The 15,471-nt window shown below is 41.1% G+C and overlaps 1 protein-coding gene across 2 annotated transcripts in view; it reads left to right on the top strand.

The window, feature by feature from the left end:
- The window catches only part of PTPRG (protein tyrosine phosphatase receptor type G), a 701,884-nt gene that overhangs the window by 425,379 nt on the left and 261,034 nt on the right, over positions 1-15,471 (top strand). For both annotated transcript variants that reach the window (XM_021695223.1, XM_044921263.1), the window contains exon 4: positions 3,405-3,553. In XM_021695223.1, the coding sequence (XP_021550898.1) occupies positions 3,405-3,553 (149 nt within the window). The remainder of the gene's footprint in view (positions 1-3,404; positions 3,554-15,471) is intronic.

Below are 15,471 nucleotides of genomic sequence, written 5' to 3'. Positions count from 1 at the left end.
AAAAAAAAAAAAAAAAAAAAAGAAAGTCCACTCCCATGTACCTTTCCTGCTTACCCCTCCTTTCCTATCAGTCTCCATTTGTTAGCTCTTGCTGGCTACCTTCCTAATTGTCTCCTAATCCAGATTCAGCTTACTTCTATTCTTTTAAATTTGAAATTGAAATTCATTACTCCCAGCGTGGAGCCCAACGCAGGGCTTGAACTCACAACCCTGAGGTTAAAACCTGAGCTGAGATCAGGAGTTGGACGCTCAACTGATTGAGCCACCCAGGTGCCCCTTTATTATTATTATAGTATTATCTACTTACTGTTTTTTCTTTCAACTGGCTCTCTTTATTTTAATTAAAGGAATTGAGTATAAAGGAACACGTTTTACCAGCACCTTAATGGGAAGACCCATGCTATTTGACATGGATAGACTAATATAAGCATGTATGTCTGTGATCTGTGAAAATAAATCAAATTACCGAAGTTATTAAATTTAGCATAATACTCTTGGGTACAAGGGGGAAATTAATGAATATCAGGGAAGTGTGGAAAGCATATTAGCACTGAACTGAGACTTTTTTCCCCCCTTGATGTGACCAAAGCATAGAAAGAATCAAGAAGAGGAAATACCTTTTTACTCTGTGTTGTAATAAATTCAAAGCATCTACTCAGCACTTATGATCTCTCTCAAGTATTGCTGTGGTATCTGTCCTAGGACACTTCATTTTGTGGGGAAGTCAGTATTGCTTTAAAATGGAACTTGTCTGACTCCTGGGTGGCTCAGTCAGTTAAGCATCTGCCTTTAGCTCAGGTCATGATCCCAGGGTCCTGGGATGGAGCCCCAAGTCTGTCACGCTTCCTGCTCAGCGGGGAGTCTGCTTCTCCCTCTGCCCCTCCCCCAACCCCTCCCCCTGCTTGTGCTCTCTCTCTTTCTCACAAATAAGTAAAATCTTTTTTTAAAAAAAATGCAACTCTATCTGAAAAAGGAGAGGTCTAAGGGCCTTGCCACTTAGACCCTGTTAGTGCCATGTGAACAGGGGTGGAGACTGAGGCACAAAGAAGTCAGGTATCTTAACCAAGGTCATACTGCTCTAAAGTAAGCAGAACTGGGTTCCAACCCACGTCTGTCCATCTTCTGAGCTCTTGGCTTTTAATATATTCTGTATTCTGTGGGAAGTACCTTTATTTTGTTTTCAAACAGCTCTGTGTCATCAGTGGTCATCAGAAAATGGTTACATGATAGCTGGGAAAGTTTTCACTTCCCAATTTTGTAGGTAAACAAAAATAGAAGCCACGTTCAGAAGGGGGGAGTATGAACACGGAGCGTGCTGTGTGCTCTAGTGAGGAATACAGTAAAATGAAAAATGAGATTAATGTTTCAGATTGTACAGTTCCCTAATTACGCTTTTAATTATACATATAAAACAAGTAAAATGACCCCTGACAGAGACATAAATGATTTAGGTAAAATCAAATATTTATAAGATGCTGCTGAGTCCCTGGGTATATATTGTAACAGATGCACTCAAAATGCTTTGCCTTCATCGTTCGGATGCAAAGTGTTATGTATAGAATTTATAACAGGATGAGAGTAATCAACAGTATTTAAGACACTACTGAGCTAATTCGTAGGTATTTTGGCTTTAGAACTAAAGACATATGATTGGTTTAATATATTTTATCTTATAAAATATCATACTGTGTTTTAAGGATTGCCAAATTACAACCCCTGCTTGTTTCTGCGTTCTTAATGGTTGGAAAAAAAAAAAAAAACCAAAGCTAGATTAAGATTCCATGACACATGAAAATTATATCCATATTTTAGTTTGGATAGTTTTATTGGCGCGTTCACTTACATTTTGTGTTTGGCGGCCTCAGTGCTACAGAGACTAGGTTGGGTTGTAGCAACTGGGATCCTATGGCCCACAGAGCCTTAAATAGTTACTATCTTGCCCTTCACAGAGAACATTGCCAACCCCTGCTAAAACATGCCTAGCACACAGCAAAGATGAAACAGCGCCATAGCATGTTTAATTGGCGCAAGAAATACTTGGATTGACTTCGTTTCATCTCTTAATCTGCTGTCCCACTAATTAAACATTCACTGTATATTTTTTTTCAGAAATTGGAGAAAAACTGTCTTTTGCATGCAATAGAAAGGGATTTATACGAGCAGGGTTCCTTTACTTGCTTTTAATGCTTCCTTTATATAGAGGATGACTGAAACTAATTGCACTGCTTTAGAGATGGGTCATTAGCCTAGTCCCTATCTTTTATGGAGACCTAATTTTCATGCAGGATTTCTCTCTAAAGCTCGAACTGGGATCTCTTTAGGAAGAAGAGACAGTGATGATACAAGAGCTTTTCTGTGGTTTACACAAAATTGGCTGTTGATCACAAACCATGAAGTATATTGGTTGACATCTTACCCATATTTAGCAGCCAATAAGTGTTTGTTGAACGAATGCATGAATTCACTTTAGAAAACAAACAAAAAAAGGGAATGTATCACTTCTAAGATAAAATCTGTTTGTTATGCATTTGGATACTGCATTCCTTTTGGGAAGATAATTGTTATGCTAGTATAAATCCAAGTTATTTGTTCTCAACGTCTCTTTCCTGTGTTTCAGGAGGGGAATGTTTTTGAAAGTTAGGGTTTAAATTGACTAAGTTTCCCTATGTCTTGGAATTCTCAGGTGTTCTTTTGGATGGGCTAAGTAAAATTTTCCTATACATGGAATAAAACAGAGTATTAAATTAGATCTCATTATCTGCAATTATTTGAATGACTTAACGAATAAAATTTTGCCAGCATTTGCCTGGGCACCATTTTCAAACACCATGAATGCAACCCCCCACCTTGGTCGTATGCCCACTGATATTGCCTTAAAATTGGAAGAACCTGCAAATTTTATTTCCTGATATCTTTGCGTAAGCTTTCTAATCAAAGAAACGTGCCTCTCACATCTGGCTTATCATATGTTTTTCCCATCTCATTTCAGACCTTGAACCCTGGGGTAGCCCCAGGAGTCAGTGTTTACAAAAAGAAAAATCTCCCTCTCCAGATTGTTTTGGTCATCGAGCAGACTTAGGAGACCCTGATTCAGAGCATCTTACTCTGACCGTCTCCATTCTTTTTCTTTTTTTTCTTTTTTTTTCCATCTGTGAAATGGATAAGAAATTTTGAGATCATTCCCTGGGAATTTTCATGATTTAGAGTGAGCTGGAGCTTGACAACATTCTGCAGCTAGATTGTGCTAATTTATTCAAACTGGTGTTTTTGAGTTGTTTTTTAAACAGGAACGTGAGGAAATAACTCACATCATGTAAGCCTGAACTTCATTTGAAGCAACGGAGGAAGTCATTCGGTTTTCCTGTGGAGACTCACTTTGTTCCCTTCCCTTCCACTTTATACAGTTGCCATCCTCCTAAAGGACGACTATTTTGTCAGTGGTGCCGGCCTGCCCGGCAGATTCAAAGCCGAGAAGGTGGAATTTCACTGGGGACACAGCAATGGTTCTGCGGGCTCTGAACACAGCATCAACGGCAGGCGCTTTCCTGTGGAGGTGAGAACACATCGAGATGTCAAGTGTAGCCCTTCTTTGGGTCCTCACATTAATGAGATGCTTCCTCTTTACCCCCAGTGACTTCGCAAATCAAACTTGTACCGTCCATACCTTTGTCTCTGGAAATCCTTGATACACAGCTTGATGGGTGTTATTTTCCTCCTCAAGCTTCTCACCTTTGTTTAACTGGAGAAGCATGGGGAAGTCAGGGGCATCATGGTCTGAGTAGACTCACCCCTGGCCAAGGATTTTCAACCATTTGTTTCATTTGACACAATTCCTTTACTCTTGTTTCTGAAGTCCCACTTTTCAAAGCTGAAATTCTGTATGAAACTCAGGTGACTGTTTTCAACCTTTTCTAGAAAAGAGAAAAGTTACCTGGTACATGAAGAGGCATCTCAGAACCTTCTCTCAGTGGGGAAGCTGTTGTAAGGTTTGTTTGCTCCTGCCAGTTGTCGAGAAAGAGGCTGTGGCCATTGGTGGTGTGACTCTCGGTTAACATTGCTGGGATCAGTGGTGACATTTTGCCTTTCCTGTGTCAGTTTTCTCAAAGATCCATGCTGCTAGACAGAAGAAAGGTGTGGGTACAGGAGATGGTTTGTATCTTTTTGGTAAGGAAGGGAGGGAGAGAGCAAGACTCTAAACTCCTTCATTAATGTTGGGTGGGGGCAGCACACCCTTTCCATTGCTAACCTTATTTTTACCTTTCATCATCATCAGGATGTGGATATTCTTTTGTTGGGGCACACAAGTTGGTTAGGTTGTTTGGTTCTCTAATGTGGTAAGCTTTACAAATTTGAGGAAGAACTGAATGGGTGTGCCTTCTAGCCTATGATTGGACTCAAACATGGAACAGCAACTCTTAGTGTTTTATAACTTCTAGTAAGTCATGACCTACTCTGATTATCTGAGCAATACTTGAGATCCCCTCCATGTAGGGAAAATACACTGATATACACACAGATTTGCACATAGTTTATAGGGTTTCATCATTCACCCTACCTCCTCAAGCCCATTTATGGACCATTTAGGCATCCTTGAAGCATAAGTGAAGAATCCTTTCAAGATGAGAAAATCAGTAGTATTTCTTTGTTTGGAGAGGCCTATATTCACATATAAATTTATTTCTTATCTGTGATTGCTGAAGAAACCAGAGATAACTATTCTGAGAAAATGCTTCACATTTTTTCTTGTTCAACAGCTGACAAATTCCCGGTACTAAGATTCTTCTGTCTGTGGGACTTCTTGTACTAGTTACACTATTTAAAGGTCTCCTGAGTAGGGTTTTTGCTAATGGGCTCTCCTCCTCCTTTTGTACTGAATGAATCACTTCTTAGAGTTCTTAGCTTTATTGGTACTTGGAAAACTTGATTTCTAGAAGCAAAATGATACCATCTTTTTCAAGTTTAGGGTTTCCCTTCTGTTCTTGCTGACTGGTTCCCATTGGCAGTGTGAGTTGAAGAGATAGTTTGTGTCCAGCTAGTTTTTCTTGAAAGCCTCTTTTTCTCAGAATTGGGCTGCCATTTGTTCATCTAGTGTTGTTCAAACAAAAGACCTGTGCTTTGAAAGATTGGAAACTGATTTTGGCAGTTGCCTTGGTAAAGAAGAGCTCTAGAGATGGGAACTGGGAACTTTTGCCTCATTCTTAATTACATCCCTTAATGTGGTGACGGGCCTGTCTCCTCCTCTTATTCCATTCATATTTGGAGAAATGCATAGACTAGATGCATATTCTTTCTTAAAGTTACTACTTTAAATGAATATTTCACTTTTCTTTTACTCAGAGTGCCCTGAAATTCAGAAGCTAATTAGAAATGGCAGCTACAATGCACAGACTTATTGTTCAACCAAGTTGTTTGAATTTATTTCTTTTAAGTAATGTCAGATGGTAAGACTGCCTGTATTAATTGGGCTCCTCATCGAGGCCCATCTGGTTTGTAGCTTGTTTTTTTATTTTTTTTAATGTGATAAACATGTTAAATTACTTAGTGGATATATTTGGAGGAACTTGGAATTTCAGAGATCAAAGGTAATGGGATCAAATTTAACTTTAAAAAATGCAAGGAAAAGTTGCTCACTTTTTCCCAAAACATGTCTGTAATATTTTATGTTAAATTGTTTTATTTGAGCTCTTTATCAATAGGAACTCTCCCTGATGTTCTTACAGTTTGAACATCTCAGACTTGGTTTATTTCACTCCATATAACTATGTTGTTTTCTAAGAAATTAAAAATGAAAGTAAGAAGGGGCGCCTGGCTGACTCAGTTGGTTGAGCCTCTGACTCATGATTTTTGGCTCAGATTATAATCTCAGGGTTATGGGATCGAGCCCCAAGTTGGGCTCCGTGTTGAGCACAGAGTCTACTTAAGATTCTTTCTCTTCCTTCTCCTTCTACCCCTCCCCCAGCACATGTTCACTCTTCTCTCTCTCTCTCTCCCTCTAAAAAATAAATAAATAAATCTTTTAAAAAAATGAAAGAGAACTGTAGTGTATCATGGGGTCATTTATCAGCATTGGGGACATTATTTATCTGTCTTGTAAACAGATTCAGAGAAGAGTCGTGGTTGAAGATTGCACTGAGATTGGTAGAACACAGCGCTGTTTCTCAACTAGAGATGGCCTTCCCCGCCCCTGGGGACATTACACATTGTCGGGGGACTTTCCTGGTTGTCATCACCGGGGCAGTGGTATGCTCCTAGAATCCAGTGAGTAGAGACCAGGGATGCTGTTAAACATCCAATTCATAGGACAGCCCCCAGATAAAGTATTATCCCGCACAAAATGTCACTCTTGTGAGGCTCTGGAGCAGAGAACGCGGTATGTTTCTTTGGAATCGAAACTTCCTTTACCTGTGTGGCATCGCTTTAAGTACGTTTGAATCCTGAGGACTCCTTGCTTGAGGGGTTGTTCCATCTTCTTGTGGATTTCAGAGAGGAAATGTACCTCGCCTGATGGGTAAGAGCATTGCTGGTCCTGGTTCCTTGAGGTTCCACTTGAGGTTAAGTCGTGACCTTGGCTATTGATTTCAGCAGCTGCCTCAGTGCTCCAGCTCTGCAGGCTGAGTTGTAAACATATGCCCTGCAAGAATCTGGACCTGCTCCCTGAGGGTCAGTTGCAACAAGCCCAACTTTGTAGGTTTTGCTGCTTCCTGGGAATTCCTTGAGGTCACCTATAACAACTTCATACACATCCAGAGATCAGACCTCCCCACATTTTCCTGGCTGCGATCCTGGACTTGTTCTTGGAGTTCCTACACTTCAAAACATCCCATCTAATAGAAAAATAAATGGCCTTGTAAAAACAAAATAAGAGCCTTTCAATAGCCAGTTTTCTTTACAGCTCAGTTTAAGTCAGGAAACAAAGTCAGAATCAGATTACAATGCCATGCCTAGGAGTTTAGACCCAATTTGGATCCCCAGATGCCCTCAGCTCCTATTATGCAACTTTATTCCTTGCTGAGCAGCAAATTTTTCTGGAGTACCTACTGTCATGTAGGCGCTGGGTTATAAAAGTGAACCAGAAAGACAGTGGCCTTACCCTTGTGATATTTGCACTCTGGTAATGACACAGAAATTGAGCAAGCAGTCACATAAATATAGCTTAATAAATATCTGCCTAGAGGTCTTCCATATCTCATGGCAAAATATCCCTCTTCTTCAGAGACAGTATCATAACCGATATAACACAGCTATATTTATGAAGTGATATTTATTAAGGTGGAAGAGATAAGTTGGAACCTGCCCATAGAACAGGAACATGCAAAGGCCCTGAGGCAGGAGATACTTGGTAAGTTGGAGGAATAAAGAGAGATCATTGGGGGTTTTGATAGGCAGGATAGTGCCCCCCCAAAAGGTCCACTCACTCACCCCTGAATCCTGTGAATATATATATTACTTTACATGGCAAAAGGATTTTTTAGATGTGATTAAGTAACCTTAAAGTGAAAAGGCTCAGAACATTCCAGGGATTAAACAGTGGTGTGTCCTGCTCCAGTTCTTCCATGGCTCTTCAACTTTGTATTACCTCTGCGACCACAGTTGTCTATGACAGCTTCTACTGTATCCTAAGTTTTCTCTCCGCCCCTGCTCATTCCCTGTTCTGTGATTGGTAACTTCAACAAAGGTTCATGTAACACTGATAGGATTGAATCGTGGTGTTTCCACCAATAACTGAAGTTGGAGTTAATGCAAAGAGAAATCTCCAGATAAAACCTCTGATAGCTCCATTAAAGCGGAGGTTCATTGCATACTTGTTGTCTAAGGTAATTAAAATCTTGTTTATTACAATAAGAGATCGCAGGAGTTGTTGATTCAGACTTATTGGTACTTTATGAGTTGAAATCTTCAATAAGCTTAAATGATCCAAATTGATTGTGTGCGCCCTTTCCAGTGAAACTCACAGCTGGTTCATTTCAGCTCTGCTTAGAGCATCCTAGCAAGTGAATAGCAGCAAAGGCATTTTTCCTAATATACACCATGTACATATTACCATATGGTACAGGCCTGCGATCCCTTAGCTGAAATTCATGAGGCCAGAAGTTTCAGAACTCAGGATTTTTTCTGTAAAGGTATTATGGTGCATATGCTATACATATTACGGAGGACACATAGTGGGGTCTGGCCCTCTACTCCTGAATGCACCAAGAATCCTGCAACATGCAGATTAATATTCACGCTAAGTGGGAAATCTCAGTGTTCTAAATGGCTTCACATCTCTTTACATCAGGTTTTGCCACCAAATTAGTTTTCGCCCACAAATCATAAATAACAATAATCACAAAACACCTTTGGTCTTGAAAGCCTTTGAGATTTCATCATCACTGATGAAGAATTTATGAATCTGTGTTTTATTTTATTTTATTTTATTTTTTAAGATTTTATTTATTTGACAGACAGAGACACAGTGAGAGAGGGAACACAAGCAGGGGGAGTGGGAGAGGGAGAAGGAGGCTTCCTGCTGAGCAGGGAGCCCGATGCGGGGCTTGATCCCAGGACTCTGGGATCATGACCTGAGCCGAAGGCAGATGCTTAACGACTGAGCCACCCAGGCGCCCCTGAATCTGTGTTTTAAAAAGTGGATCCGTAGCATGGCCCCACTGGCTTAGGGCCCTAAGAACATGGGTTCGTTGCAACCATGGCACAAACACACTGGATTATTTGTCTCCCTGGTGGGCCCAGTGTGTGCAGGAACTATGTGGTGGTGGTGTATGGCTTTCTTAGAGTTAAGTTTTGTTCGGGGGGGCAAGAACTTACTTGCTTTAGGCTGACCTTGCTCTGTGATTCTTTTCCATTTTAACACTCTGCTTAGGCCTGCAGTTGTCTTCAGTATCCACGTTTTTCAGCATGTTACTTTGACCTGCTCCTGTCTTCGCTCCTGTCCGCCAGGCTCCCATCTTCCTGCCTAGAGACAGGCTAATATTAACCCTTTTCATTTTGTGAAATGGATCTTGGTTCTTCGAATGCTTCTGTTACATTCTGCTTAGACACTTATCTTTCTATTGGACCCCTCGATTATGTTCTCGGTGACTTGCATCTGCCTTCCTCCTCCCAGGTGAGCTCATGCACTCGTGACACACACAGAGGCCTCCCCCAGTGTCACTCTCCACACTCGCGCAAGCATGGCAGGCTCCGACACAACTCAGACGTGGGCCAGTCCACCAGAGGCTGAGCTCCTGTATTGACCCCTGGCTTCCGTAGTCTGATATGCTGGAGCACGGACTAAATGTTCAGGTTGGCTAGCACTCCTTTACGGATTCCTTCTTTTCTGCTGGAAGTAAATTTACACACAAAATGCCTTCCTGCAGATGTATTTTATATATTGGCCAATTTTAAAGGCTCCTTCTCCAGTAAAGAAATCTGTTTACGTTTATTTAACTCAGTTTTTGTCCAGACTGGTATAAGCCCAGTGTCCCACTCTCCTCTCAGTTTAAGTTGGCAATATCACTCTTTTGGAAATGAGATTTATAACTTTGTCCTGTCCTCTATTCCATATTCCTTGTAAGAAACGGAGGGATGTCCGGGTGGTGCAGTTAAGCGTCTGATTCTTGGTTTCGGCTCTGGTCATGATCTTGGGGTTGTGAGATCAAGCCCTGCATGGGGGCTCCATGCTTGGCGAGGAGTCTGCTTGGAATTCTCTCCCTCTGCCCCTCCTGCTCGTTCTCTCTCTCTCTCTCTCAAATAAATAAATCTTAAAAAAAAAAAGAAATGGAATCCCGTTCAAATAAATGTTTCCAAAAGACACCAATGATGATTTTGATTTCACTTATCTTGAAAATTATGAGACCAACTTGGCTTGTTCACAAAACAGTTGTCATTAATAAACTCGATAGCGTTTTGCTTTCTCTGTCATTAAGGGAGATTGAGGGGCACCTGGCTGGCTCTGTCAGTAGAACATCTGACTCTTGATCTCAGGGTCGTGAGTTTGAGCCCCATGTTGGGTGTAGAGATCACTTAAATAAAACTTAAAAAAAAAAAAAGGAAGATTGAGACATTTTCTATTAAAAATAAGTTTTGCCACATCATGTTTTTCACCCTGCCTTGTGCTTGACTGAAATTCCTGGAATTATTGCAGTTTCTCTGAAAACTTGCTTTGTTCCTGGAGAGTCCTTTGTGGGTGTGCTCAAGGCACTGTCTGTTTTCCTTGTCCTGCCTCCTAATGAACACTGGAAGTATCAAGGACACTGTCCCTGGTTATCTGGTGTTTGCTGCTCTGTGATGGGGCAATCGTGTCTCTCTCTGTAGTGACTTCCATTAAATGGTGAGGGAATTGGCTGAAATATAATCAATGACTTTACTGAAATAAAGATTCCATTTTAGAGCAGAATGTTTCATCCTTTACTAGTGAAATACTTGATTTCCATCTGGCTGATCTTTTATGTGTATGTCCTGGGTTAATTAAGGAGAACATACGAAGGGGCCCTAGTACTTAGCTTATGCTCAATGGAGGAGTAATGCCTGGTGGTACGAAGCTGGAGAACGGGTTTGGCAAGGCAGAAGCCGCCTTGGCCCCTGGCCTCCATACTGTCCCACAGACCCCATCACAGAGTCTTCCTTAGATGTGAACTTGGCTCAGGGCTGTTTGATGGTGTGTCGCTGACATGTGGTGTGCTGATACTGGGTTGGATTGTACTGAGAATCACAGAAATGCAGATGAGAGTGTGAAAAGAAAACCCAGTTAAATTGGAGATCATTTCAATCTAGAAATGTGATGACCCCAGGGGAGCCCTTGGACAACCAAAAAGAAGGTGGAGAGGTGGTGGTGATGCTGTTGGAGGTGGTGATGGTGTTGGAGGTGGTGCTGGTGGTTAAGATTGTAATGATGATACTGTAGACACCATTTAATAAGCATTGCCGGTGTCAGGAACGTTCTAGATGGTACCTCATTTAATTTTCTCACCTCCCTTATGAGAGGGGTACCCTAAGGATGGGACAACTGAGCTTCTGGGAAGGTACGTGGCTTGGCTGAGATTTACTGTTAGGACTTCAGAATCTAGGCTTCAGTGTCTACAAAATCTTAACCAGCATTCTTTTTATTTGATAAGTCATTTCCTTGTTTTTCTTGTTATTGCTTTAGGTTGTTTTTAGAATCACTGATGCAGTAGAAATAACTTTGCTGGAATCTTAACTGCTATTTATTGGATAACAGGGAGGGAAAAAAAAATCAAAGGGCTTCATATGTTCGGAGTGGCTGAACCAGTAGTAAAACATACAGCGAGGAGAGGTGAGGGCAACTGGAAATGCTCTCAGCTCTTTGTCTAGAGGTATCTGTAGGAAACACTACACATTTTGTCTGGATCGGCCACTTCTGTTTATTTTTAATCATGTAGAACAATACTGATAGAAAATATAATGTGAGCCATTCATTGTACTTTTTAATTTTTGGCAGCCACATTAGAAGGTAATAAGAGGGCGCCTGGCTGGCTCAGTCAATTGGGCGTCTGCCTTCGGCTCAGGTCATGATCCCAGAGTCCTGGGATCGAGTCCCGGTCGGGCTCCCTGCTCAGTGGGGAGTTGGCTTCTCCCTCTGCCCCTGCCCCCACTTGTGCCCATGGGCGCGCGCGCGCTCTCTCTCTCTCACAAAAATAAATAAATAAAATCTTTAAAAAATAAATAAATAAAAGAGGTAAAAAGAAACAAGTTATTTTACCTGACTTGAATAATTTATTTTATTTCATACAATTTGTGGTATATAATAATATTTGTTACAAAATCAATTAAATTTCAATTGATTTTAACAATCTATTATTGTTACCCTAATACATCAAAATATTACTACTTCAAAATGTAATTAATATAAAACAATTATTCCTGAGCTATTTTACATTCCCTTTTTTTTGTACTATCTTTGCAGGCTGGTGTGTATTATACACCAACCGCACATCTCTATTCAGACTGGCCAGTTTTCAAACACTCAGTGCCGCATACCCTACCTGAAACATGTAGACGTAAGGGCTCCAGGCCACACTCATGGGCTTTAGATGATAAACTAGCCAAAGAACTAACGGGAATTCTTTAGGAGGAATTTTTATGCCGAATTTGTGGTAATTTTCACATTTTTTTCTTTTCTTTCCCAACCAAACAATATATACCATTTACCTTTGCATTGCGATCTGAGCTGGTTGTTGAAAGTGTTCACCTAGATGTGATGCAGGTTTTTTTTTTTTTCTTTATAAGCTTTCAATATTTCCCTCTTATTTATTTATTTATTTTTACAATGTTTATTCCTGGGGCTTTGAACACTGTTCTTCTCAGAATCTATTTCCAAGCTGAGGGACTCAAATAAAACTGGCTCAGGGAGACCTTTGTGCACCAAAGGTAGAGACCTCAGGCAGCCGGATCAGATGGATTGTAAGTTCAGGGTCAGGGGGATTTATGGGCATAAGGCTCAGACACCACCCCCACTCCCACCCCCGCACTTTTTGCACTTTTTTTCCCCCCTGTCCTGTCAAAATTTGAGCAGGAAGGTTTCAAGCCATCTTAAATCTAAAGCCTTTAGCAAGTTCTTTAATGCCACCACCACTCAGAAAGAACAGTGAGGAAGATTTATAAGGAACAGAAAGAAGTCAGGATTGAAAGAAAGTCTATTTCCCCTTTAAATCCCCAGCATAGAATTGCATAGTACCCCCCTCCGCCCCCCTTAATAGAAGGGAGAGGAAACTCCCAGAAGCTTCCCTCCCTGGTTGCAAGGCCTGGTGCTGTGTTGAGCGCAGATATTGCATTGGGTACATTTACTGCGAGACAGGGAGACCAGCTGGGCAAATTTACCAAAACCTTATTTTACTTAAAAATATAAATTTCATCTCTTGAATGTTTGAGGATGTCTTAGAAGACAGGGCTTTAAAACTCAGGTTAATACACGAAAGATATTTGGGTTAATAGTAAAATGACTCCTAAATCCCAGCTCTTACTAGATAGATAGAGCTTTGATTTCTGAATCTCCCTATTACACCTTTCCTGCCTTGGTTTATAAAGTTCAGTGTTTCAGGGAATCTTCTTATGGTGTGCCCCAGTGTTCCCCATTCCCTGATCAAGGAAGGCTGGGGGTGAAAGAAAACTCATCCCACTACCCCCTCCCATTTCTCAGCCTATTTCTGCCTTTAAATTTGCTCTAGTCTCTGTCTCTGATCACTTTATTTATTGGCAGGGGAAATGTGGGCTAAAACATCATAACCATATGTAGCAGCCCCTGGTACATTTTCTGGATTCTGTTAGTTGGTCTAAATGCTCTGCACAAAAAGTATCTGTGGTTAGATACATTTAGGAAAATGCTGCCTTCTATACCTTTCTCTTGTACCTTGATAATGAGCTAACATAGTAAAATTATTAACAAATATTCCAGCAGAAAAACTTGTTCAATATTCATGTAACCAGGAATCTCCCAAACTCAGTTGACCATGGAGTTCTTTTTCTTTCTTTCTTTCTTTCTTTTTTTTGTAATATCCTGAGAGGCTCATGATAAGGAGAATTTCCTGCATGGAGGAAATTCACATGTGGGGGAGCTCTTTTCCACGCCTTGATGCTATATAAAATGTTTAAATTACGTTCTTACACTCTTCTTTCATTTCTAAATTATCAACAGTGTTCATTCAGTTTTTAATAGAGCCTTCTCTGTGTAGGACAAAGAATGCCCTGGCCTCAAGCGGCTTTTATTTCAGTAGGTGCTAAGGCCCTGAGGCAGAAAACTGCCCTGCACGTTTGAGCAAGTAAAGGGCAGAGTGATGGGAGTGCAGTCAGCAAAATAGTTGGGGTCCCGATGATATGGGTCCTGGGGGAGCATGGGCAGCTCTGTGGCTTTTACTCCAGGCGACATGGAAAGCCCTTGGAATGTCCTCAGCAGAGAGTGGACATTATCTGCCTTACGTTTTAGAAGGATCCTTCTGGCTGCACTTGACCATAGGAAACACCTGTGGACACTGAAGTCAGAAGGTGATTATGATACTGCAGGAGAGGTGATGGTGGCCTGTGCTTGAGATGGATATACGGAGAAGACGTTGAATTCGGATTATTTTGAGGGAAGGACATATGCTACTCAAGAGAGATAAGATAGATAGCATCCCTATCTTACCTGTTTGTATTTCCTGTTTTAAAAAAAAGTTTGTATTTCCTGTTTTAAAAAAAAAGGCAATTTTAGGATAAAAAATCATGGATCACTGACCAGTCTGTAATATTTTATAGCATTTTGTTTCATTTTTTAAAAAGTCTTTTAAATTGTTGATTATGTAATTTTCAAATTTTATTTGTGTTATATGGATTATAGACCAGTTTTGATTACATACTATCTCTTGTACACTAAACAAGAATGTCGGGGCAATGTCGGGGCAACTGGATGGCGCAGTTGGTTGAGAGTCTGACTCCTGGTTTTGGCTCAGGTCATGGTATCATGGGTCCTGGGATCGAGCATTGGGCTCCGTGCTCAGCTGGGAGTTTGCTTGAGGATTCTGTCCCTCTGCCTTCCCCAGTAAATAAATAAATCTTAAAAAAAAAAAAAAAAAAGGGAGAAATGTCCCATAGTGAATTGATGAAACACAACAGTACTAAAACAAAGCCCCTCTCCGAAGGCTTCCTTTGAGTTAATAGATAAGTGCTTCCAGCAGGACCCGGCACAGGCTAAGAGCTTGCTCGGTGTTAGCTGCTGGTATTGTGTCCAGATCCTGTGCTTACATTAGGCAGCACATCCTGAATTCATCTGTTTCTTTTCTTTGCTACTGTTTCTACCCAGGTTCGGGCCATCACTATGTTGGCCTTTGACCGTTGCTGTAGATTCCTGAGAGCTCTCTCTTGCCCCCCCACCATCCAGTGCCTATCTAGTAACCAGAGTGTTCTTTAAAACACTTGGCATCACATTATATTTTCCCTTTGTTTAAAAAATCTGCCAGTGGTTTACGGTCACATGATGAATAAATCCAAAGATCCTACTTTATCCTACAAGGCCTTACCAGATGTTGACCCTACTCCTCCCACCCCTCAACCTCCCCATCTCAGTTTTCACTGGGTCTAGAATGTTCTCTCCCCCATTATCCCTTCTTGTGGCTCATTCCTTTCTAAATCCTACCCATCATGACATTCCACGCTCTCTCCTCTCAACTCAGCCCTTTTGTTCCTATTACCCAGCTGCATTTTCTTCATAGCACCCATCATTTTTTGAAATTACTTATTGATTTGTTTACTTGTTTATTAACTCACCTCCCTCACCCCCACCCCCGTACGCTGCATGTCAGCTTCTGGAGGGGAGGGGGGCCTGTCTGTCTTGTTCACTGCTGAGTCTCTGCTGCTGACGGATATAGTCCCATAAAAGAGTAAGCAGTGATACGTATTAAGAAACCAGCATTCTCGGATTGTGTCTTCATCTTCTTGTCTCAGTGGTTTAAAAGGGTAAGGAGCTCTAAATCCTGAGAAGAAAAACATGTAATTCATTCATAA

This window comes from Neomonachus schauinslandi, chromosome 1 (genome assembly GCF_002201575.2).
Source record: "Neomonachus schauinslandi chromosome 1, ASM220157v2, whole genome shotgun sequence".
Classification (NCBI taxonomy): Eukaryota; Metazoa; Chordata; class Mammalia; order Carnivora; family Phocidae; genus Neomonachus; species Neomonachus schauinslandi.
The sequence above is the reverse complement of the archived record's forward strand: the minus strand, read 5'-3'. Positions and strand labels throughout refer to the sequence as shown.